The sequence below is a fragment of the Sceloporus occidentalis genome, unplaced genomic scaffold (assembly GCF_023333645.1).
Source record: "Sceloporus occidentalis isolate IW3139 unplaced genomic scaffold, rSceOcc1.0.p SCAF_11, whole genome shotgun sequence".
Lineage (NCBI taxonomy): Eukaryota > Metazoa > Chordata > Lepidosauria > Squamata > Phrynosomatidae > Sceloporus > Sceloporus occidentalis.
Genome location: NW_028316991.1, coordinates 20,895,734 through 20,922,567, shown reverse-complemented (window position 1 = coordinate 20,922,567; position 26,834 = coordinate 20,895,734). Strand labels below are relative to the sequence as shown.

Here is a 26,834-nt window from a genome sequence, read left to right as displayed (position 1 = left end):
CAATTTTCAACAAAGAGTATCACAAAAGACACCAAATTGTCATATATTGAAGTTTATGGGCATTTCAGCCCAACAACTCTCATAGATTTCAATGTATGTATGTGCTGTGCATGCGCGAAAAGTGTACTCAGCAGAGGATGAAAAAGGGGGCAGATGTTTTATTTTCTAAATCCTATAAAAAGGGAACACGTCCACCAATCTCCATAGAATAAAATGTACTGAAGTCCCTGTAAAATGGGCTCCCATGTTCATGGTAGGGAGTGGAACGGTCCTTTAAATCTCATGATGTAATTGGCCGCATCAAGTAATGTTTAAATACCATCTGTACGATGCATTAGCAAAATCAATGAAGTCATTAAAAGTCTTCATACCTTTTATTGGGCCAGCAAAGGACATAACATCACAAGGCCAATCGCAATGAGTTTCTCCTGAAGAAAGGCTGGGTTGTTTAGAAAAAAATAATAATAATAAAAAAAAAATATATATATATATATATATAGATATAGATATATTGGTTTTTGTTTTTTTTTATTATTGTTTTTTTTTACTTTCTTCTGATTTTTTTTCTGGCACAATTTAATGAAGCCGTTTCTCCCCCATCAAAGAGGATCCAAGTAATTGTTTGATGACAGGTGTGCTTTAACACAGACACATACGAACTCCAATTTTGTTGCTTAGAATTCTACTCCAATGCAATTCAAGCACAATGAACACAGTTTTTGCTTTGATAAACTGGGGTTGTTGTTCGCTCTTCAAGGAAATAAAAATAGATTAGCTGGCCGCCGCAATTCTTCAATTTTCTTTTGTGCTGGAACACCTGGATTCATCGTCACAGATAAAAAAAAAAATTATATATATATATATATATATAAAACATTTATAGTATATTTATATGTTTTCTAACACAATTGAAAGCAATATACTGATGGTATATGGTGGTGTCTGTGTCTATATATATAAAATAAAAAACTTTCAAAGGGAGTTGCATCAATAGGTCTTCAAACAACGAGCCATTTCAACATGTCATCTTAGATAAGCGCACAGCCTTTAAAACTCCGCAGGCTTCAAGTAGTTTCAGCGGGTTCTTCTGCAATAAACTGTGTAGGAGGTAATATAACCAATGTCCTTTTCCTCTAGGTCCGATAAAGTAAACAGTACTTACTTTTGATCTTACTGTTCTGTACTTGTGACTTTTTATTTTGTTTAAGAGTTCAAAATGTGAAATAAGGACATGGAGGAACCTTCTTGATGCCCTTGTGTCTTGGACAACCTGCCTGATGTCTGCGGATTTTATAAGATGTGCCTAGTGCCTCTCTTTAGGAATTGTATTCCATCTCTGGAACCAGAAACTTCACTGATCATTGCTGGTATTTGATATGTTATACAGATCCTAGAGAGAGGAAATCTATCAAGGTTCACTTGATAACCACATTGACTCGTCAGTAGTGGCTTCTGGCCTAGGCCAGTTAAGTACAGTCCGCCTTAGTTGACTTCTGTCCAGAACCACGCTGAGGTCATATCCCGGCACTCAGCAGTAAGGAAGACAGCGCAGAGGTGACGACTGGTGGTGCCACCCTAGGTTAGGCTTAGGGCAGCGTCAATGATAGATACACCAATGGTTTCGTGGGCTGGTTGTGGAGATCTCCCTTGTGAATGGCTCATATACACTATGAAACACTGTGCCTAGCCGACACAGGCCCTGTAAAGATCTTATACTTTATGTCTTCATAATGTAGCACACTGGGGTATGGTATTCTACCCCGTTGCTCAACTTAGAGGATGGTGGCCTTGGAGGTAAGTGGCAGGGGGGCTACCTTGGGTCAGGCCTAGAGCATCGGACAGCCAAGATAAGCTAATCGACATCACCAGAAATAATTGAAAATGGTTTCTGTTCTTTCTTTATGATTGCATATAGGAGAATTCATATTTCCAAAGCAACTTTAGACTGCCTGAATGGGGATTATAACGTAGAAGAAGGACACGGGAAGGAAAGAAATGAATTCCTAAGGAAACATAACATCGAGACTTACCTAATAAAACAACCAGAGGAAAATCTGCTAAGTCTGCCTGAAGATATAGTCAAGGAGTCCGTCAGTCCCACTGATCGGAGAAACAGCGGTACCACATTCACAGAAGGATCCTGGAGTCCGGAACTTCCATTTGATAACATCGTCGGCAAACAGAATGTAAGTCAAACGTTGGCTAATATCAACAAACATAAAGCATGCTTCGATGGCTCTCAGTAACATAGGCCTCAGAGGGAATACATCCGTCCTTAACCTTTTTCTCCAACATGTTACTTCAAATAATTATGCAGAGCCCCCCCGAGGCTAGAATTAACCTACTGAATATATCAGTTGAAGGAAATGCCAGCACTCCTTCTTATATCAAACTGAAATACCATCAGATCTCCACAAATCAATTGAAATGCTATAAATGCAAAGATTATTTAACGTTAAAACAAAAATCCAGAGTTTGCAAACCCTCTCCTCGATGCAGGTGTGTTTTATACTGGATACGCAAACTGCATGGACAAATGCATGGATCAAAATATTGCATTTTAAAATAAAGTGCTCCCGAAGTATAACTCATCATAAATCAATCGAAACAGCCTTTCATTAAACGATTCAAGAAAACATTTTAAGCCCATTCAGATGGTTTCTAAAGATATAATTTTTTTTAAATGTTTTGGAGAACATCCTGGATAGGATTTAAGATTCACTGAGGATTTTAAGTAAACTTTTCAATTCTGTGGTTTGTTTTCAAAACTTTGGTCATCATTTTAACTTAACTCATTTAAATCTGTAATTTATTTATTTATTTATTTTTAACACTTGAAGTTTATTGGTTTTGCAAACAAGAAAAATACAGAAATATAAGTAAATCAGGGTATGGGAAAAAAAAAGTCCAATATGGGTCACAATATACGTCAGCATAAAAATTGTTCATAAAAATAAAGAACAGAGAAAGACACATGCACCAGGACACCAGAAGCACCCGGTCAAGACAGAAGAAGGAGGACGACACAAAAAGAGGCAAGGGTAAAACGTAATTTAATTTTACGGTGAACTGTCATTGTCGTGGATTTTACCATAACGACATTTATTAATTATTTTAAACTACTATTGTGATTTTTGTTAGTTATTCAATGTATTTGCTTTAGAGATATTTAGTTTAAAGCTTTACCTGGGGGAAGCTGAGATCAGTGTCTGAATGTGGCAGGGTCCCCATTAGCTAATCAATTTCTAATTTGACGTTCTCTACCTTCTCGTCCCACCCTTTCAAAGGCTACCAAAGCCAATTAACAACAATCAGCAACTTGATATTTTGGGAGAAATAATCATGCGGAATCTGAGAACAGGAAGTTCCTATGCTTTGCATCTAAATACCCCCAACATCCCAAGTGTCTAAAGCCCTTCGTTGGGTGGACATGACTATAGGCTGGTGGGGTCGAGCTTGAGGGAGAAGGTGGATATAAAGGTGAGGCCAGGAAAGTGCGATCTACCTGCCTTATCCGTCATGATTTGCCATCATATCTCGGCATATCAGAATGTGATGTCATATAATATCGGCTCACTGACAGACCTGCTATAGATCATCACTTTTTTCCTGCTTTCCAACAGTGTTTTGGAACAACAAAATATATTTTAAACATCATGTTCTTAACTGGGGCGGGAAACGCTATCTTACTTCTGGAAGAATGTTTATAATATTACGGTGACTGTGCCTTATGAATTAAATAGGGATCGGATACGTAGGTTAGAATTTAATGAAGAACTTCTGAATAATTCAACACCGGCAAAGGCTGTCAAAGCAAGAGCTCGTTTTTTGTGAGCACTAAGGAATTAAGGAAAGTTCCACAAAAAGCTAACTTAAAAAGGTGTATTTATTAATAACATTTATACATAATATTATGATATTATGTGTATATAAATGTACCTGTGGACTGGCTATCTGGCACACTGTGCTCCCTACACTCCTGGGATCTAGTGCTCCCGAGGCTGTATATGCCTGCCCCACACCACATTTTTATCCTCACGTAGTAGACGGCCCGGCATGTCCAGCCGTCAGCCCCACTTACGACATCAGGTGACTGCTGGCCTTAAAGTGCCAGCGCCACCTGGTCATCACCAGTCCAGCCATGAAGATTGATGTCATCTGACTAGATGCAAAGATCGGTGCATGGGTCACAATCGCAAGATATGACATCATGTCCTGGCACACCGTTTCTTTAAGGCACACAGCACCTTTTAACCCCTTAAGGACAATGGTCAGTCCTTAAACCCATTGAAAACAATGCATTTTGAGCCTGTACATGTACCGAGTTATGTGTGTATCATGGAAATAGGCTTCTAAACTACCTTTTCTCAGGATCTGCATTATTCCTCCCTATTAATGTCTTTATTGATTGGTTCAGGCTTTTGTTTGTAGGGGAGGAGAAGGCAGAGAACTTCAGGAAATTGATTAGTTAATGCTGGCTTTGCCACAGGCAACCGCTGCCCTCAGCTTTCTGCAAGGTGGACCTTTAAAATAAATATGCACAAAAACGTATTCTGATTGAACAAACAAATTCACCAATTTTAATAAATGAATTTGATTGAAAAATGTCGCCTTGACAGTTAATAACAGAACTCAAATCATGACATCATGAAGCACAACACATTGCAAACTGATTACCTGTTTATCCCAAAAATCCCAAAACTATGACAGTCTGACATAATAATAATAATAATAATAATAATAATAATAATAATAATAATAATAATAATAAATATGTGGTCAGCTTGGGCAAAGTCATTCCCATAGCACCACTGATCAGGTTGTCCAGAAAAAAGCCTATCTTTTCGAGCACCTCCCTCCTGGTAATATCCCAATAGTCCATATTGCTGGACTTAGTCATAGGTCTTATCTAACTCAAGAACAAAGGGAGCTGCCTATGGACTTCTAGTTTGCAATTGTCCAGTTCTGATCTCTACCATCAGTGATCTTGTCTTGTTATCTTCATGAGTTCTGAGCAGAGACCAAGCTCCCTATGTCCCTGCACAAGCAACAGGAGAAGAGAAGTAGGTTTCAGTAGAAGCACAACTCTCCCTGTCCCATAATGGCCCAGCTTGGACTTGGAGACCATTTGTAGCATCACCCTTCTGAGAACTCATGTCTAAAAAACACCTTTTTATTCCCATGAGACTCTCGGTTGCTAGGACTTTGCAGAAGTGACTTATACTACCAGGAAGGTGGAGAAGAACAGGCTTTCTGGGACATCTTCTGGTATCAGGGATGGCGACATCCTTGGATTACTGGTATCCCATAGATCCCTGGCACTGTTATACAACTCGACTTTTATGATAGATGACTCTCCTGCCTTGACCAAAAGGGGTAGGTGCTTCCAGGTCTAAAGGAGATGTTGACTCAGATGACCCAATATTCCATCCATAGCAGCAAAACCTGAAACCCCGGTAGTTACCCTCCCTCGTATACTAACCAACGTCTTTGTCTCATTGTCATCGCCTCTGCTTTCGCATGGAACTTTGAATGTGCATGAAAAGCCTGTGGTTTTAATGTCGCTTTCATTTTGCCTTATCTGTATTTCGCACGCCTTAGGGATAAATGCATGTCCTCTTGGTGTTGTGTCTCCTTGATGTAAGTTAAAGCAATATTCTTTCGGGAAATTCACTCTGTATTCTCTTTGTATTTCGAAATACCTTAACAGTTAGGTGTAACGGAAAATTCAATGCGTCCAATATTTTAAAAAAGTTTGTGGTATAGCCGTACTGAAGATGAGTTTGTTTAGCATGTATTCATTTCTGGATTAAAAATATTTATCATTTCCAGAATATTTTTGGCAATTAGCTATTTTCTTTCCAATTAAATGCAAGCTGCGTGAACAGCCCTGCCCGCAGATGCAAAAGTTACCATTTAGGGAACTATGCTGTGTCTGGGTGTCATTTCCTGCACAGTGTCATTGCTTTATGGCAGAACATAAAAGGTCCTTTGGAAGTCCTTAGACTTTGTAAGTGTAAAAAACATTTTTTTATTGTTCAGAAAAATACAGCTAGGATTTAGTGCATTTTGAAGTATATAAATAAGAGTTCTATACATAGTTAAAGTATTCATAATGTTAATAAAATCATTTGTGACATCATCGAGTATTCTCTTAATTATTTTACACTGCAGGTGATGGTAAAATGCACTTCTGCTGCATAATATGCCAGGGCATGCGCAGCTTCGGGTAGGAATTTCCTGTAGCACCAGATGCGGATCAAAGCTGATGCATATATATTGTTTTTGGTGTGCATTTTTATAGGAATCTGTCTTTTTCACAGTCAGTCTTAACACCAGCGTAATCCTCTTGGATAATTTTATGATTCTTCTTGGCCCCTCGCGCAAGCTGTGTGGGATAGTACATGGCTTGGATTTCCAAATGAATGTAAAAAAAAAAAGACAGAGATTATTTTTTTTTATCATCAGTAAGCAGTAACATTTTCGGTAAACAGCTGGGAAAGAGAGATTAGGCGTTTTCTTAAAGTAAAACTAACCAGAAGAAAAAAAGAATGTTAAAGTAGCGAAGATGCATAGAGCCTCCGAAGAAGATAACACATTTTGGATTTCAATGCCTGGGGCTAAACGCAGGAATCATATTTCCAAGACGCATGCATTCAATTTTTAGTAATAAAAAAGAATATATTATTATTTATATTTGCTTACTGATTTGCAGGTCAGTTGAATTTAATCCACAAAACATATAAAACCTTGTTGTTTTTTTGGCAAACTCCCCCCAGAGCATCGTTATATCGTTTTGTGTGTTGGCCAACTAAAACTTATCAACTTCGACTAAAGACTCAATAGAAGACAAAGGTTCCATTTTGAGTCTTTGATCGAAGGAAGACCCCGGAATATACTGCCCTCACCCACCTGGAGTTCATAAACATGCAACTTGCTTACTTGTGCCTATACCGTGTTGCAGGAAGCACTCCCTGCTTATACTCCATACAGGAAGTGCCCATTTTACCAGCCAGGAAGTGGATTCCATTCTCCTAAGTGGTATCCAAGCTTCCATTGAGCTTCTTTACCCCTAATCACAAACTGGCACAAGTTGTTCTACTAGGCATACCTGGGAACTTCTGGGCTCTGGCTACCCGGAGCCTTCCCTTGCGGGACGCGGCCAGGACTGCACACTAACGTCGGTGGGCGGTCCCGCTGACATCGGTGGGCGGTCCCACTGACGTTGGTGGGCAGTCCCGCTGACAGGGGCATTCCCGCTGATGGCTGTGGGAAACACCCCCATTTCAAGGAAAAAATGGGCGGGGGCGGGGAGCGGGGCGTATCAAGACCCCCCTCAAATGTGTTTGTACATATTGTTGAGATCCACCTTTAGATGCTTCTTGTCAATGAGTTCATAACACCTTTGGAAATGATCCCCTAGTTGTCACAATATCTCACAATATTAAAAAAAAAGAGAAGTTTACATTTACCGATAACGATACCCAGCCAAAATTCTACACTTATATTATAACATTTCTATATACTACAATTATAAAATAATACAATATAATTTTTTTTTTTAGTGCCCATTATTAGGTGGGAAAAGTTGAAGTTTTAATCAGTAGGATCTAACAGAAGTAGGAAATAATTACACCGCATGTGAGAATTATATAAAATGCAGGGAAATTAAAATACATATTTCATGAAATGAGACTTGTCTCAGGAAAATCTAAATTAATGTTTCATGGAATGGGATTGAACTTTTAAAATGTTTTAAATAATAAATACCATTTAACTTATAGCTAAGCCATTGCTAATTTTATTTAAACATAGAATATAATTGTATTCATTTTTTAAACGAGTGAAAAGTGAAAACCTCATCTTCCCGAGTTTAGTTCCATCAATCACGGAAAGTTTGGTGGATATTAGCTCACCGGGGAATTAGGGCTTCACCTGCGATTGACCAATTAACTTTAAATTAAATGTATCGTTCTCATGTTATATGTATCATTATCCTGGGAACCTCAGGGGCAGGATCTCATCAGCTAATTCCATTATAATAGAGATGAAATGGGGGGAAATATGAAAAAACACACAGTATTAAGTCAAATACAATGCAGTACATACTATGTAAGGTACACTATATGGACAAAAGTATTGGGACACCTGACCATTACACCAACAAGGACTTTGATGACCTCACATTCTAAATACATAGACATTAATATGTAGTTGGTCCCCCCTTTGCGGCTATAACGGCTTCCGCTCTTCTAGGAAGGCTTTCCACAAGATTTTAACGTTTCTGTGGGGGGTTTTGCCATGGAAAAATATACATTTTTATCTTGTTACATCACATAACGTATAATAGAGGGATGCTCTGGGCCCGCAGAACTTTTATTGAACGTTAAAATAAAATCTACTCTTCTATAAATACCATTGGCAGGAGTTATGAATGCCCGGGGTATCAGGTGCCTTAATTCTCTCATTGACACCAACTCCCACCCTCAGCCGTCGGATGTAGAGTGGCTCCAGTATGAAGTAGCCATGGAAACCATCCTCCGAACCTTGCGGAGCTCCGACAAAAGTGACAGGGGTGGAGATGGTATTCAAAGACATAGATATATATACGAATAACAGAAAACTAGAAGCATTAACTAAAAACGAATAAAATGCAATCACTTCTAATGGACATATAACACAGCAGACAAAAACAATAAAGAGTGGAGATCCCGGGAGGGCTGGCAAGGCCTGCTCTAATTTAAACATTCTGGTTCCCCACAAAAGGAATTTTTGTGTGTTTTACTTTTAGAATTCAACGCAAAATTGTCTAACCTAACAAAAACTGTATGCAACATTTACACCATATCTGGATCCTTTTTGTGCTGCCATTATTGGAGCCCCCCTTTTCTGTGCAGTCCCCTTTGGATTGATTTATGTTGACCTCCACCAACTAAATCATCATTGATATACAGCATCATCCAAAAATTACGAAAAATGTAAAAAAAGAAATTGAGGAATAGTTATTAATACTTATTAAAGTGCAAAATGATCAAATGTTTATATTTAACACCTTTGTAACAAAATGCAGCATTAGAAGCATCATTCATAGCTGAGATGAAATAATAATTCTTTATTCAGTCATAAATTTGCCTCATTTATTTAATTCCCCCCCCGGGACTCTCAATTGTCGTGTGACACAAAAGCAGGCACTCATAGGCAGTTGCCATAGAACCTTGAAAAGTTTCTTCAAGTTTCTGTAATTAAACCTTCAGGGAAAAAAGAATAAAATGGGAGATCTACTAAGTTTAATTTGCTTAACATGAGGGGCAGAGCAATTAATAGTTTGTATAAGTGGCCCTGCAACATTTATGGTGTCTAAATTGGAACACCTTCACCGGGGGCTTGGCTATATGTAGTCAGCGATGGGGTGCCAGAGTCACCTACCCCTCGCAAGGTAGTGAAGCCAAATGCTTGGATATGATGTCATAGCCCAGTGTGCAGCATCATTACCTCGCCAGGATGCCACATGCGAACTGACAGATCTCAATCAATTTTATAACTCCAGGATCAGAGGATCTCCCCAACTAGTCCATGATCCCCAACACCAGCAAAAGTGGGACAGCGTCCAAAAATCAGGAGTGTCCCGCCAGAAATTATCTAAACAAGAAGCCTAATTAGTCTTGAAATATTTCAATTTAATTCAGTTGCCAATCATAGCAATCTGTCATTTTACTGACTTAGACTGACTACTCATGTCTTTAAAGGCAAAAGAGAAAAGAACAAGCTTAGCAAAAAAATGAATAAAAAACAAATAAGTAAAATATATATATATAAATATAAAAAATATATATATAAAATATATATATAAAAGATGCCCTCAATTATGTAATACATGTATTTTTCAATTCAAGATTTTGCCTCTGTAGGGTAATAAAAAACAAAACAAACAAAAAAAATATGGTAGTGTCCCTATAAGAGCCCAGCTCTATTAAAACTTTGGCAATCAACATGTTGGTTTATCTGGTGAAAGCTGCCTTATTTGTCATCTTGAAACAAAACAGCAAAGATTTTTAAACAATTAAGAAATAATTTGTACATTTCTATAAATTCCTAACAATATGGAACGTCTGGGGATCACAAGCGTCAGGCTTTTTTTTTTTTCTTTTCGTGCTATTTTCACGGATCCAGCATAAATTTGAATAAAGAATATAAATGTAACAAGATTACCTTCTCCCGAGATGCATTACCAGGCTGCATTACCCGCGTGGTCGAGATTCTCACATTACGAAGCCATCACATATAGTAAATACAAAATAATAAGGACAAAAGAATGCTTGTGTTAAAAATTAAATAAGTATTAGACCTAAGAACTGTATTCTGCGCACTTACAATATTCTGGGGTAGCTAGCAGAGTTTGTAACATTATCGTGTGTCGGGTTTTAGCGTTATTGTTGATTTTCTTTTACCAAAGTTTGATAGAGCTGTGGATTCCAAAGGCGCTCTATGCATAAATGAAATGTAATGTCCCTGATGACCCCAGGACTCAAGAGGAGAACAACTTGAGCACAACTCTAGGAAAGCTCATGAGCCAATGTTTCAACCTCTATTTTGATTGAAGGTCGTGAAACTATTACTTGTGTTAGAAACATAGAATCGAATCAGTCGTTGGTCTCGTCTTAGATTCAGGAGCCATATGTCTATCCCATGCATGTTTACTGTGTTTAAACAACACCAATAAGGAAAATTACTCTATATTTACATTTGCAAGCCATTTGGTGAAAAATACATTAATAAAAAATAAATTGCTAGATAAAAAATATTCATTAGCCAAGGAAGAAATGGAAAATAGTTTCGAACTTGAAAAGTTCCCGGTCTCCTGCTGTTCAATGAGGAGATCAGTAGAACCCAAAAAAGTCATAGGCTTTGGCCGGTATAAAGATCTAATCATTAGCACAGTAGGACAGATCTAATTTTAGTTTTTTACAAAGGGACAAATGTAATATTATATTTCATAAAGAAACAATTAAAATTTAACACGTGCAAGATCTCTGCACTTCCGAGTTCATATCTTGCACAAGGCATGGTAGTATTGCGACGGCAACGTTTTTCTTCTAAAAGGGAAACCAAAAAAAAGATTCCCAAATTAATAAATAGTAATAAATAGTAAATGAGTAATTATATGAGTAGTTTTTATGCATACACTGATTTAATTAAATCAGAAAAATAAAATTCTAGAGCATGTCTCTGAAATCCATAAAAAAAATAATAAGAAGAACAAGTGACACGATAGATGTATCGCCCGACAACGTTGGAGGGGTCGCTTGATATCGTTGGCTACCCATCTGAAACAATCAGATGAGGTGGTCTCTCAAACCTAATAAAGGCTTATTATACCTTTCTACGGGCTAACAAGAGCGATCCAACAGTTAATTTTATTAACATAGAGCTTTAACTGCAGAGGCTCAGACATTTTATGCTAAGGGGTATTGGGCAGACCCCAGAAGATAAGCCCAGACCAAAATTATATTAGCACAACGCCATCTCGGACAAGGGGTCCAATTGATTGAAGCCTTTAGACAAAGTTAATGCCTTAGCTAGCTTCATGAGTAGACCGTCAGATACGTTCTAATCTGAACAGAATCTTTTTTGACATCTTCCTAAATTCTATTAATATAACACATCTCCCAGAGAATGAAGAAGACAAATTAAGAAAGTGTAGGAGAAATGACCTAAGAGAGGCGTCTAGATCTCTAGTCCCAAAATCCCAGACCTTCCTCATCCAAATATCTTACCAACTACCAGGGTCCTATTTAAAGCTTGGGATAGTCTTTCTCCGATCTCCTTGACCGGCGCAGAGAGCTTTAAAACTGATGAAGGTGGAACAAGACAGATTCAGTTATGGTCGTGTTTTTAGAAGACTCCTTGTGAACTGGTTGACAGATGTCTACAGCATTATAGTAAAGCAGGGGTTGTTTTTAGGGCCACAAAACCCCCCACAGAAATTGCTGGTTCCACTAGCCATACGTTTTGTCTCCCGAATCCAGTCTTGGTCTAACACAGAACTTAAGGTTTGTAAAATGTTCCTTAAATATGAGTCTCTGCGTAGAACGTTCTAAAATGACCTACACCATTTTTTTTATAAAGCAGTTGCTTTATTTTCTTTGCTGTTTTCCTAATGTGAGGTATAAACGTTACGAGAAATGATTTTAGGGAGTAACATGGCTCCTTTTGTTGAATATGCTATACTTACAAGATATTATGACTTTTTTTTTTGCACGTTTCTTTTATTACAATTTATTTTTCTGTATGCTGCGCAGTATCCGAAGCAGTAAACTCATTCGTTGCTTTTATGGTATCCTGTCTGTTCCGTTATTTCATCTCTAAAAGTGTAGCTTCTGTGTGGTCTTTGCTTGCAACTGTTCTATGTTGTCAATTTTGTCGGGACGATATACTGTTTGCTTGAGGAGACGTAGGTGCACAATTTATCATCTCAAATGTGGTTTCTCCCGAGGGGATCCATAGAGTTTATTGACTAAAATTGGAGTTTTCAAGGAAATTTCATTCCCCAACTTCATTTATATATTATGAATGACCAACCCCGGTGAGCTTCTCCTGCAAGAGGCGCTGAGCTGCCCCCTAGAAAGTCATCTCACCAACTGAATTATGTCTTTTTCAGGGGCAGCTCAGCTTTTCTTGCAGGAGAAGCTCACTGGGGTTGGCCTTTAATATCACATAATGAAGCCAGGGAACCGAAATTCCTTGTTTTAGTGACTAACCTGTATGTCTCACAACTGACCACGACATTTAGACATACAGCCATGGTTTCACGTCATTAGTATAGGTCGGTGAGCTTGTCCGCATCGGAGGCAAGCCAACCTGGTGCCGAGATGGACTTGTTTGAGGCGGCTCTGCTCCTGTACCTAATCCTCCTAACTTTGTGAATCAGGTCGGAGCCGGTAACCGAGCTCACCCAACTATGAGGTTCACAGAATAAAAATGTTATAATTCTTATGCCATTCTTTGCACATATCACTAGAATTTCCTAGTATCTGCAAGTAATAGCCCAAAAGCTGCCATTAGTGTCCATTTTGACATACGTGTCAAACCTGACATGTCTACGTTGACCGTGGCAGCTGCATGGGTGCAAGGCCACCACGGCATTGTGCTTCTGAGTAGACTCCCAAGTCCCCTTACATTTCAATTTGCCCTAATTTACCCCTATCATCTCACCCCCCTCTACCGTCTGTCCTTTCCAGTGCCAACTTTAACTTGGGGCAAATGAAGCAGCTGCCCCGGTCCACACATCATACAGGAGATTGACCTGGGCAGATGCGAAATATTTTGCCCTATTATCACCTATGCTATAACCTACATATCCGAATACTCAGCAAGGGGCAACAGCTCGAATAACTCCCTTCCATCTGCCATTAAACATAAATGGGATGGAACTTTGAAAAAAAGGATTTATTATTAGAATTCAATACTTTATTTTACTGCAAAATATTTAAATATAAAATGTAATTTTGTTTTGTGTCAGTCCCCCTTTAAAAATCAGTTTCACCTTAAAAATCATTCCTTCTTCACAGGTTAATAAAATGAGTGAATGCTTAGAGGATTAGCATTTTCTGCTGTTTGCAAAGTAAAAAAACCCAGAAATATAGCACTTTTGTAACCAAATGCAACATTACAAAACTAATTCCTAGTAATCAAATATTTTTTATTCATGCAATATTTTGCTTCATACATTTTTTTTTTTAGGGAATGCTTAATTGCCAAGTGATACCAAAGCAAAGACTGATAGGCTGTTGCCATAGAAACTGGAAACAAAGCTTCTTAAAAGATTCTATGCTGTTTTAAATTGACAGATTTTTTTTTTTCTTTTTTAAATACTACAGAGCCCAATAGATGTTTTTTTGTATGTGGATCATAACGGAGTTGAGGTTTTCTGTATTTTCATTAAAACGATAACTCTGTGTATAAAATGATGTTCAGGTTGCCCAGCATGACAGCCAAAAAAACGAGAGGAATTGGATTGTTCATACATCATAAATAACTGCATATACATCATTGATAATAATAATAACACATCATGGATTCCCGACAAGCTCTAATATGCTTTCTGGGATTGGTTCATTATAAGTTGCATGGAATGCCGTTATGACTTGCGATGCAACATAACCAAGAACATTGCATTTAACCCAAGGGGACCAGTAGGTTTATTCTTTGTGCATGTGCTTTCCCCTAGACTCTGGCTGCTCTAACGAGAAATTCAATTAATCTGCTTCCAAACCATCTTGCACAAGCTTTGCATGTCCAGTCTGGGCCTGAGGAAATTAACAAGCGAATAGAGCATACCATCGACTTACGGAGTGGCGATAAATTACGACGAGAGCATATCAAGCCTTTCTCACTGATGTTTAAAGACTCCAGCCTGGAGCACAAGGTAGCTGGGTCTTGATAAGCCTCTGTTGCGCAATCTTATTGTCTAAATGTCCACACGGATGGTGGCGAGGTAGACGGCGCTATTCGTAGTCCATGTGTTAATTTTAAAATTTAAGTGAAATATGTGTATTTTGTGTTTGTTTTTTTTTATATCCTATCCAGGTGGGGGGGGGGGGCTGGCAAAATTCATCTTGGGTATGGATAAGTGGCCACACGCTCAATGTGCACCATCCAGTACTGTCCAAATCAAGTTTATATAAAGGGAATGCGTACAAGAGGAGCATAGAAATGACCCAGTCATCATGTTTAAGTAGTTGCCAGGATCTTTAAATCAGAGCATCACACGGAGAAGCCGCTTCTTGCCCCTCTTGTTTAGTCCTCCTCTGTTGTCGGCTCAGTAAGGAATATTACATTTCTGGGTAAAGTTTGGATTAATGTTGTTATTTCCCCCAGATAGAGGAAAAGAAAATACCTTTTGTTAACTGTTGTTCCTCTCTCTTTTAACAGAATTTTTGCTTTGTTTCAGGTGTAAACTGGTAAACCAACCACATTTCTCTACATTTTACTCCAAAAGCCTGTTCCATTTTAATAATATTTATGAGACTTTGTTAATAATTGCAAAATATGATTCCATCTGTGCACTCATATTTTTTCAAATTGTCAGAGAGGATATCATATTTTATTGATTCTGTACGGCTTAAACCATGGACGAGTAAAAGATGGACAGCCACACAAATAGTAATAGGTTTATCAGTCTTCGTTTTATAAGGATTAACATTTTTTTGTGCTGTTTGATTTTCTAATTGTACTCTGCATGAACACCACCCCATCCATAGCATTTATTGCCATTTAATCAGCACCCTTTTTTGGCAAACTACTAAGAACAAAACATAAATCCAACCCTGTCCCACCCAACGCCTCACTTATACTTTATGGCATCCTACCGATTTGGTTCCACACTCCCTGATATTTTCTTCCTGTGCCTTACTCCAAAGAAAAGTATTCTCATTTTTTTTTAGCCCCCTCTACGGTCATAGAATATGTCAGGAAAACCTCGTCCCTAGCTCAACTACAATGCGTTCTCTCACGTTCTATATTGATTCCAAATCCCCATTGTTTACAAAATCACAAACTTGGTCTAAGAATAACAATCATCGGAGTTTCAAATACATTTATCTTGATAACAATGCAGACATTTTTAACCCCAAAAATATTCAATCAAGGATTGTCCAATCCCCAAGTCTTAAAACTGATCTCTACCAGATCCTGTAGTTCCTTCCTCAGACGACCTTTAATACTCATCATTTTAGTCTCGACCTTAACAACCAAATATTGGTTTTACTGTAGATGTTTGCATAGCTATATGTCGCAAGAACCAGGACCGGAACCCATCGCATCCAGATTATTCCAGAAGCAGAACATATAATGCACCTATTTTCTTGAGATATTAGAACAGAGGCCACAATTCATAATCCCCCCTGAAGTTCCATTCCTAAGTGGTCTCTACACCCCTGGTTCCGAGATCTCATATTTGGCAACAAGTTTAACTAAATAATAAATAATAATAATAATAAATAAATATTCAGAGTTTTCAAACGCTTATTGAGATAAAACTATATAGCCAGCCATACAGAGGAACGCGAGGCTATAGTACAAAACCAAAGACAGTGAAAAGATTCTATTACAGCAGACGGTATCTATTTATAGGTGCGCCGAGTATGAATATTTATTGCCAGAGTCCTTTACGCAGATCTGCTGATGCCTACTTCACATACTTCATATAATTTCCCTGCCGCCACGTATTAGCATGTTGGCAAAAGCAGCCGTAAAATGGATTATACCCTCCATAATAAAATGCATTATACCGCCCCCCCCTGTATTTTTTAACCCCTTAAGGACAATGGGTGGTCCCAAAAACCATTGAAAACAATGCATTTTGAGCCCGTGCATTAAGGGGTTAATGTCACAATTCTAAATGAGTGATTTAAAAATTAATTTTTTTTTAAAAGAAATATCAATATAAGAGCTTTTAAAATACAATGACAGTTTGACCTTGGCGAAAATAATACCCAGCGTACATTGGTACGTTGATGCGGGTCGGGCTTGAATATAAGTCGAACCTAAAAAAAAAATGTTTAGAAGCAATTAAAAAAACATCCGTATCAATGCTACCTTAAAATTGCGGGGAAAAAAAGTTCCCTCAAAATATGTAGCTGGGCACAAGCCATACAAATATTCTGCGTTTCCCTATTTGACGTACACGAGGAACGACTGCTCGGTTTTCCCTGAAGGCTGAATGGAATTGTGGATATTCATGTTTTCCGGTGACATCTGATTGACGGGGACGCATAATATTAAAATAGGGCACAGAGAGGCAGAAAGCGTAAGGATTTATGGGAACGTGGTTTGCTGAAGTCCTCTGGGGTAGTTTCTCCCGGAAGGTGTGATCAGCATACACCACAATCCTCCTCCTCCTCCTCCTCCTCTTTTTTTTTTCTATAATAAGGAAAAAAATACATTTCTAGAAAAAGAAATTATACCAAAACATCCTGTATAAGAAATTACCATAGTAGGAGGGAACTGCTGCTGCTTGGCTAGTGGGCAGTGAAAAGAGGTATAGGAAACCTCGTTTCTCCTCACTCTAAACCCAAAAGGTCTGCAACATTATTGCAGCGCCTCTCCAGTAGGAATACCCCGTTTTGCTATATCCTGCATTCCCCATTGAGACCCCCTTTATTTTCTATCACTAGCTAGAATTGATCTACAGTTTCTTCTGGAGTTTAATTCACTTGGTGCTCCACCGGTCTTTCCCATAGGCCGTATCTTCTGTTCCTCAAACGTCTCCATAGTTGACAGCCACTATAACCAGTCCTATCTCATTTATACTTTCCTGCATGCACTCACTTCACAAACGGACGAATCATTTTATGAGGGACAGGTGCCTTAGGGCAGCCTTAGGGCTGTCTGACATAGTTGCCATAAAGCGGGCAGAATTTATGTAAGCGCCCTGCCTCCGCTAGCTGGTATAAAGTATATTCAGGGACGCAGCATCTGTCTTTAAGCATAAAACTACTTTTTTTAATAACTAAATACAATAAAGGGACATTCTCATCACATTTTGATGGATATTGGATTCCTCATGGGCTCCCGCTGAGTAGCAGCCAATCACGTGTATGCTAGTAAAACATCAGTCTTCAGATAGCTTACATGTGATTGGCTGCTACCACTTCCCATTGATTTCAATGGGCGCTCAGCTCCTATTGACTAGAAACTTTGTGTCAGAGTGTCGTAAGACTTCTGTTGTTTCTGTATGTGTATATTTGTTATGTTTTTGTTGACCACCCCATATTAAAATTGTACAGCTCTGCGGAATATGTTAGTGATTAATAATAATAATTAGGTGTGTTTTCTTTTCCTCTAAAGAAATTCCACGTTCCATCCAAAATGTTCCAGAAAGCATTACAAAAATCTTACGTAATATAAGACGTGACAATAGAAATGTCGCTACCTAAAGACGTGTTTTAGATGTCCGTGGATTCGGATAATGGCTTCCCGGGGGGGGAATTATGTCTAACACCTTCTATGTTTTCTTAGTTGGCGGGCGGCGAGCGTACCCTCCCGCATTTACCGCGCCTCTCTAGGTTATAATGGCTTCTGTTTATTGACACCGGCTCTTTTCGTTGCAGTATTCCCAAATGAGGGACGAAGTGTTCAAGTCGAACCTGGTGTGCGCGTTCATCGTCCTCGTTTTTATAACCGCAATCCAAAGTTTACTCCCGTCATCACGGTAAATACACCCCAAATAAATCTTTACTATGATACGCGTATTAAGCATGTTCTGTGAACAGAGTAACATAGAGTTAATTTGTGTACTAAGCTTTTCTAGCTTTGCTTGCTTCAAAATATATCATTAAATGTTCTAGAGTAAAATATATAATATTTATTCAATTTTTGGGGGGATGGCTGTTTTTCCCCCCAGAAGCACAACATGAAGGGTTCTAGACTTAATGGAAGTGATATGTTTTACTTTATTACGTGACAGTTGGGTTTTTTTCCCCTTTAAAGCATATCATTGAGGGTTCTAGACTAAGTGGAAGTAATATTTTTTTTTACATTATTGTATGAAAGCCTTTTTTTCTTTAAAGTATGTCACTAAGGGTTCTAGACTAAATGGAAATTATATTTTACATTATTACGCGACAGTTTTTTTCTTTAAAGCATATCATTGAGGGTTCTAGACTAAATGGAAGATAAAAAATATTACATATGTTTAGTCTTCAGCCCTCAGTGATGTGCTTTAAAAAAACCACAGCTGTCCCACAAAAAAAAGTAATAAATATTGCTTTTTTTTTTTTTTTTTTTTTTTTAGTATATACTAAACAAAATGTAACATGTAGAACATTTTTGTGGTACAGCTAAAATCTAAGAAAAAAACAATAGTTGTAATATCAGGATATATATATACTGTATATATATATATATCTAGATAGATAGATAGATAGATAGATAGATAGATAGATAGATAGATAGATATACATAGATATATATACATATATAGCAATTTGTTTAATAGAAATTTAGAAAGGACACCTATAAATTAATACACAATTTTATTGGGGTTTTTTTCTTCAAAAGCTTCTATAAAAAATTGATTTATAGCATTAACCATAGGTGTTTTATATCTCTGGTTACATAAAATGATTTAAACACGCATGGTACAGGCATACGGCTCCTAAATCTAAGACGAGCCCAACGTCCGATTAAGGTCCGAATCTTTACATCAGGAAAGAAGGGCAGACTAGACGGGGAGAACGGGTCTGATCTGTCGGCAGATCCTTTGCAAACTTTCATGTTTAACTCTAAGTTGAAAATGTGATTGTGTTTTTGTAAAGATACCGTGTTAAAACTCTAGGCCATATTATAGGTTTTTTCATTTTATTAGAAAATATTCTAATTCTGGTAGTAATGAAAGACCCTTGACTGCCGAAAGCGTATTTCAATAGACACGAGTTTGGCAGGTATTCGGGTTAATTAACATCGTCATTTTTTCTTTTGCATATTTGGTATTGAAATACAAAGTTTTTTTAAAACTTTTTATGACCCATTTTAATACACCCTAAGACTGAAAGAAACACTCTTAGTTCTTAAAGAGTAAAATCCCATATTTGATGTATTCCATGTAGCTTGATTTTATCATTCTTGGTTAGGAAATCTCATGGTTTTCATGGTATCTTATAGAGAAAACCTACAAAGAACGGGCGTCCTCTACATAATCAAAAATATTCCATCTAGACAAGACCTGCTTAGATGAAATACATTTTTTAATGGGCGTATAGGTTGGTTTAGTTTGTCAACATCCTACCATCCTCATTTTGTCCACTACAGGGCAAAAGTCTCGCCATGATGTCATGAATATATAGGTCCTGTTAACAACTCGTCTCTCCATCTTCGTCACATGGCGAACCCTTCTGTGCTTTCCACCCTATGAGCTTCATTTTGTCGTAAGTGTAGTTCATCTCCATCTGTTCTTGCGATGCCACAAACCCATCACTACCTCCCTTATATATCTATAAATAAATATATATATATATATAGACGCCATCTTGTTACCCTCTTGGAGCATCCTATCCTAATCCATTTTTTCTCATCCTTTGTGTACCACCGAATCATTCCCTAAGCTTTGATGTCAAGATTTTAGCACTTTAGCACCTTTAGATCCAGTGGCAAGCAGTACATACAGAGCACAAAATGTTTAAACTCATGCAAACTAGAATGTTGTTTATTAGTATTCTCATTTATTGTACCATCGGATTCCACAGGGCTATAAGGGTTACAAAGAAACAAATACACAGAAGGTCTGAAGGGTCCACCTTGCTAGATCTTGGAATCTAAAGATTTTTTGGGGTTTAGTTTTTTTTTCCCCCTTGACAAATAAAGGAATATTGTTCCTTCGGCTGGTCATAGGAGATGAGAGGATCTTCCCAACCAGCCCATGATCTCCATTTGCCCACAAGATAGGGTCAGTGGGGCAACTATCCAGGACAGCGATGTTGGGTGTTATCAACAAGTGCTTTCCTCCGGTTCTATTACAGAATATTCACAACATTATAATGTAGGTTACTAATATATATAACCGTTTTTGAAAAGTAGGTCTGGGAACCGATCAAGGATGCATCCGTCAGGAGCCCAACCGTTTGGAGGACACCAAGCCAACGTATAAATGTGTTTTAAGCCCTTGGGCACTCACTTTGTGAGCGACACCATAAACAGGCTCAGACTAATGGAAAGGGAGACGGACATCTCTCAGTCCGCATAGAACAGAGAGTTGGAAGCGTGTTGGTAGAACATTTTTCCGAGGTATGAAATGTTTCATCTGCAGCTGAGAATTCGGCGCCGTGACATGTAAATGAGCCCACACAGTGAGTCACTCGCTGAAATCCAGCCTGTTTTAACATAGGGCTTCTAATCTTATGCCTGCTGTTTAAATACAGCTTTGGAAAACAGAGCATGGGAGGAAGCATGAGTCAGTCGACTTAGCGTGAGCTGTTCCAAACCGGCCGGCTTCCTTCGGTGTGTAACCGGCTGGCTAACTTACGCTTGCCAGACAGTTACAAGTTACTTAGATTTGAGTCATTATGATGGAACTCTAATAAGAAAAATATGTTTGATGATGGAAACAAACCTACTTATTGTGTCATTTTCTTTATGACAATGGGCTTCCTGATAACACCTTGAAGTTTTAGATACAGAAACGTATTTTTTTTTTGTAACGTCGACTATCAAAGCTAAATGTAACACCCGGATTCTGGACCTGATCGAAGCAAGATTCAAATCAAAATTCAAATGACTAGAATCAGTAACTTGAACCATTAAAATAATGATGAAAATGGTGGATTACGAGAAAATGTTAAATATTGTGTTTAAATCATGGGAAAAAAATGACTACTATAGAATTATGTTCTAGCTTCGCACTTGGACATACAGGGGGTTGTGCATCGCTATGGTGAAGGGCACTGCTCCCAGGAGCTTACAATCTAGTTGGTGGTTGAAAGAAGGTGATACAGTAGGCGAGGAGCTGCTTGGATGGGGATGAGTTGGTTGAGCCAGGATGATCTGTTGAGGTTGTTGGTCGTTCAGATGGCTTAGATGAGGATGATGGCTGAGAGTGTCTCCTGCATCAAATCCATCGCCCCTATGGGAAAAAAAAAGGGAGAAAAGATGCGCCTAAAGATTTAAGGCATGAGAATCATCTGTGAACGCTTAACTATCATCACGCAAAGCTTGACTCCTCTAGATTACCAACGTCCACAACCTGAAATTAAACGAAGCTGTGGTATAATGCCATTGTTTGAGAACAGAATGATACATTATATCTGTAAAACTTGTCTTGAAACCCAGAAGTGTAAGAATGAGTAATCTGTGAGTTTTCTTTGTGCTCGCATGTAATTCTTTGTGCTTTCGTTTGCATCGTCATCCTGGAATCTTTAACGAAAGGGCGATCCCTTTTATTGGCTCATCATTGAAAAAGAAGTCAGAAAGTCATCTCTTCTTTAGATGGAATATCTCTTCTAAGGGGGAGACCTGGGGGGCCTGAAAGCTTATAGAAACAATGTTTAATCAGCCGCTGGCCGTTGCATGTTTAAATTCCCTCGCTGTATTAGCCTCTACCACTTCTGCTGGGAGGCTGTTTCATTTATCTATCACCCCCCTCATGCATACCTAGGAACTTCTCAGGGTAAATTACCCAGAACTCTCCCTCTTCTAAAGATTCCTCATCAAACCTAGAGAGTTCCCAATTGTGCTTCTGTGACGCTACATCTTTTTCTGTGTTGGCCCAATAAAAGCTATAGCTATAAAAAAAAAAACTATAGTCACATGAAAAAAATCTTGAAAACATTTGTGAAAATAAAAATGAATAAGGGGAGTATTTTACACAGCGCTTGGGGGTTCAAATGAATAAACGGGACATTACTTATAGATGCAATTATTGGTGAATTTGTCCTCATGGGAGACTTTTATTAAGTTTTGAATTGAAATAAAAGAAAAAAAGTGAAAAAAGTTAGATAGATAGATAGATAGATAGATAGATAGATAGATAGAGAGACATATTGTGCAATCTGGTATATTATATAAATATAATATTATTATTAATATAATATTACTATTAGTGCATGATATGAGCCTGTTATATTATCATATGGGCTTTTCATTCTGCTCAGATCCACCGGTATGAGGTTAACAGGCACCAGATGTGGGGTTTTTTTTACACCGAATGGGTTGAGACGCCGAGAACCTCTTGAACCTCGACGCACTTATCCAAATTGCACTTCTCTGTCTCTTGCAATTTATGGAGTATAAACGGAAAATTGCTCAAGGAACGATTCCATGACAGTTGCCAAACACAACGACCCTAAAGCATGAGATTCAAAGAAGCGTTTTAAAATAAGCTTCCATTGTGGAAAATAATATATAAGACACATTTTAACAATTGCTTTTTTGAGGTGTGGAGTCTTTTTTTTGGATAGAACGTTCATTAGTTTTTTTTTGGCTTTTTTTTATATATATATATATTCTGCAAATGTAATTCTTTGTTCTTTGTATTACAGGATGATACCCATGGTGATTCAGTTTTCTATTCTGATCATGCTGCATTCTGCTCTTGTATTGATAACGACGGCGGAGGATTATAAATGTTTACCCCTCGTGCTCCGGAAAACCTGCTGTTGGATTAACGAGACTTACTTTGCCAGGAATGTCATCATTTTTGCCTCCATTATGATTAATTTCCTGGGAGCTGTAATCAATATTGTAAGTTATTATTACATGTGTTTATGATTGTTGTGTGGAATAGGAACATTTCAGAAGTTTCAGATCCCTTTGGTCTACTGAGTGGGACTTGGTGCGTCTCAGGGCTGGGTTTCCCATTAGGTTTGGTAACGTTCTAGAGTAGAACTTTTGCGGTGGAAGAGAAGGTTTCAGACTGAGATCAATCCATTTGGTTAAGAACCTTACATTCCCCATCTATATACCGGAGAACTTCACAGGAATGGCTGTATTGGGAGTGGAATGGGACTCCAATGGGACTCTAAAGTAGAAATTTATAGGGTTAGAAACATAGAACTTGTCCTGCAGAGAAGACCCATTGGGTCCATCTAATCTGCCTGTTTATTCCTCCTGTAAAGACCTTAATCAGTCCTTGGGCTTTGTCATATATGTAGGATAGTGATATGCCTATCCCATGCATGTTTAAATTACCTCGCTGTGTTAACTTCTACCAATTCTGCTGGGTGGCTGTTCTACTTACCTACCATATTTTCAGTAAAATAAAGCTTCTTTACATAACATCTGTGAGGAGGCACCAAGAGGAGTCTTCTGGGGGTATGCTCCTAATGCCACGTCCACTAACAGAAACAGAAGCAGAACCTGAAGAGGCTGGAAGTCTCCAAATATATTTTTAATAAAGTAACAAATGTGCAAAAAGGGTGAATATTTATAAAAAGGGGTAAATAATATTGTGTTGGCACATAGGCTTCAGTTGTTAGTCACCAGGGTTCCGTGCGCCCGCCTCAGCCCAACCCTGCACCTAGCATTTTAAACTTAAACTTGGATCAGCGAACACAACGTGCCATTGGACTTCTGTCTTATTTCCCTTGGCTGTCTCTACCGAAAGCAGACAGCATTAGAATTGAAACTTTTGGCACATGCTCAGTAGCGTCGCCATTGAAGTCACCGAAGCAGCAGCCAATCGCGTGTATCATAGCGAAACATGTGTTCAGACAGCATGCGTGTAATTGGTCGGCTGCTTGAAACATTAACTGGAAAGGAAGTTGTACTGAGCATGTGCAAGAAGCATATTGCTGTACGCTTCCTGCTTGTTAGTAGAGGAAGCTGTGGGAGGAGCTTAATGAGGCAGAAGACTGTTTGGGCAAATGTGGCATCGAGCACCCTGACCAACAGACATAAGGCCATAGAATGGATGAGATTTATACATGCCAAGAGGCTGGGCAGATATAATATACGGTGCTCCTTTAACCCTCTTTTTGGGTAAATATATATTTGTAGTTCTTTGTTTTATTAATTTGTTTAATAAAAACACACAAAAAAAAACTACCCAAAAAAAGCCTGTGTTTAGTAACTATATAAAAAAAAAACCCCAAAAATTGAACTGTGCGGCTCAGTTCTGTTCACTTGACTGTCAGGGGAATTTAGAAGATTTTCTACACGGCTCTGCCAATTCACTTCAATTTTCTAGTGATTAAACTTTGCCACGGCAGCGACTGAGCTGATCATTCTAACCAAGCTGATTTATTTGGACGGACGTTAATATCGCCACATATGTCGCACACTAAGTCAGTGCGCTGCGCGTTATTTACAAGAACGGATGTACAAATTTATTTAATGAAAATTAGCTGGATTTTACTTTCTAGATTTAGAAAGTATGCTCGTATTATTATAATAGATGAAACAGAATATGCAATACTGATGCAATACCTAGCATATTCTGGCTAGGGTGGCAGATCTGGGGGGGGTGGTAGCCAATGTTCCATCTAATTTTTCTTAGTTGGCGTGCGCAGAAAATTTCTCTTGTGCAAAAATTTTCAGAGAGCAAAAATTTTGTGCGCACAATATCCGCGCCGCATAAAGTTCCAAAAGAATTATAATTTTTTTCTTTTTTTGGGGAGAAAGTGTTGTGCGCAAAGTGTTTTGGCTCTCTTAAAAAGCTCTGTGCGCGCGCACAAGCGCACAACCTAGAGGGAACACTGGTGGTAGCCCTCGTCCCCACATTTCCTGAGCCTTATTGCCCTAATGGGCATTCAGGCTCTTTGGCACCCGCAGCTGAATGGGATCCATGGGTAGATTCTCTCTTGTAACCGGCCCATTCACCGCAGCAGATGTCAATGCTTTGGCCGACATAGACCTCCATGCTATCTCTTCCACACACTTAGTTATGATGCAGTTGCCCGGGACATGATGTCATATCCCAGCACCAGTGGCGGAACTACCGGGGTCGCAGGGGTCGCGACTGCGACCGGGCCCCGGCGGCAGGGGGGCCCAAGCCAAGGGGCCGCCCGAAATCTTTTTTAAGTTTTTTTTTTTTTTTAAATAAGGCAGGGCCGTCCAACATGCGGCCCGCGAGACCTCGAGGTGCGGCCTGCGTAAGATCGGCAGCCAGGGCAACCGATCTTACACGAGCCGCACCTCAAGCCCTGCTACTTACTTGTGGGAGGGTCTTCTGGACTGCACAGAGGAAGCGGAGTTCACGTGACATCCTACTTCCTCTGTGCTTTAGCAGAGAAGGCAGAGGGAGGCCGCGCCCCCTGCTGAAGTCTGTGAGCGGCATCAAGGAGCTGCAGTGCAGGTAAGGGGGTGGGGAGGGTGTTTGAATGAGGGTGTAAGTGCTGGAACCTAGGCATGATGGGACTGTGATTGCTGTTAGCAATCACACTCCTATCATGCCAAGTCAGCCAGTACATGCTGAAACCTGGCCAGCTGCCCCCCTTGTGTATTGATGCTGCCAGCAGTATGGGGTCTGCACTTACAGCCACCCTGTACCAGCATGTACTGGCTGACTTGGCATGATAGGAGTGTGATTGCTAACAGCAATCACAGTCCCATAATGCCTAGGTTCCAGCATTTACTGGATGGATGTGTAAGTGCTGGAACCTAGGCATGATGGGACTGTGATTGCTGTTAGCAATCACACTCCTATCATGCCAAGTCAGCCAGTACATGCTGAAACCTGGCTAGCTGCCCCCCTTGTGTATTGATGCTGCCAGCAGTATGGGGTCTGCACATCACTTACAGCCACCCTGTACCAGCGTGTATTGGCTGACTTGGCATGATAGGAGTGTGATTGCTAACAGCAATCACAGTCCCATCATGCCTAGGTTCCAGCATTTACTGGATGGATGTGTAAGTGCTGGAACCTAGGCATGATGGGACTGTGACTACTGTTAGCAATCACACTCCTATCATGCCAAGTCAGCCAGTACATGCTGAAACCTAGCTAGCTGCCCCCCTTGTGTAGTGATGCTGCCAGCAGTATGGGGTCTGCACATCACTTACAGCCACCCTGTACCAGCATGTACTGACTGACTTGGCATGATAGGAGTGTGATTGCTAACAGCAATCACAGCGAGCACAGTCCCATCATGCCTAGGTACCAGCATTTACTGGTTACCTGGGTATGATAGGAGTGTGATTGCTGTTAGCAATCACACTCCTATCATGCCAAGTCATATTGCTAATTTTGTTCAATTGTGTGTTACCTACTTTTATTAAACATGTGAGTTTTTATTATTATTTTTAAAGGTGGGGGTCATTTTCGGTTTTGGCTAAGTGAACCCGGAATGTTTTGGTCCAGAATTTTCATTTTAGTTCATCCCTAGAATAAATCTAGGGAATCCTGA

General features: G+C 39.1%; 1 protein-coding gene across 1 annotated transcript in view; it reads left to right on the top strand.

The window, feature by feature from the left end:
* LOC149305687 (adenylate cyclase type 8) overlaps nucleotides 1–26,834 on the top strand; it is a 106,280-nt gene that overhangs the window by 57,808 nt on the left and 21,638 nt on the right. The window contains exons 7-10 of the mRNA XM_089477173.1: nucleotides 1,916–2,186; nucleotides 14,228–14,425; nucleotides 18,111–18,211; nucleotides 23,031–23,232. Coding sequence (XP_089333299.1) covers nucleotides 1,916–2,186; nucleotides 14,228–14,425; nucleotides 18,111–18,211; nucleotides 23,031–23,232 — 772 coding nt within the window. The remainder of the gene's footprint in view (nucleotides 1–1,915; nucleotides 2,187–14,227; nucleotides 14,426–18,110; nucleotides 18,212–23,030; nucleotides 23,233–26,834) is intronic.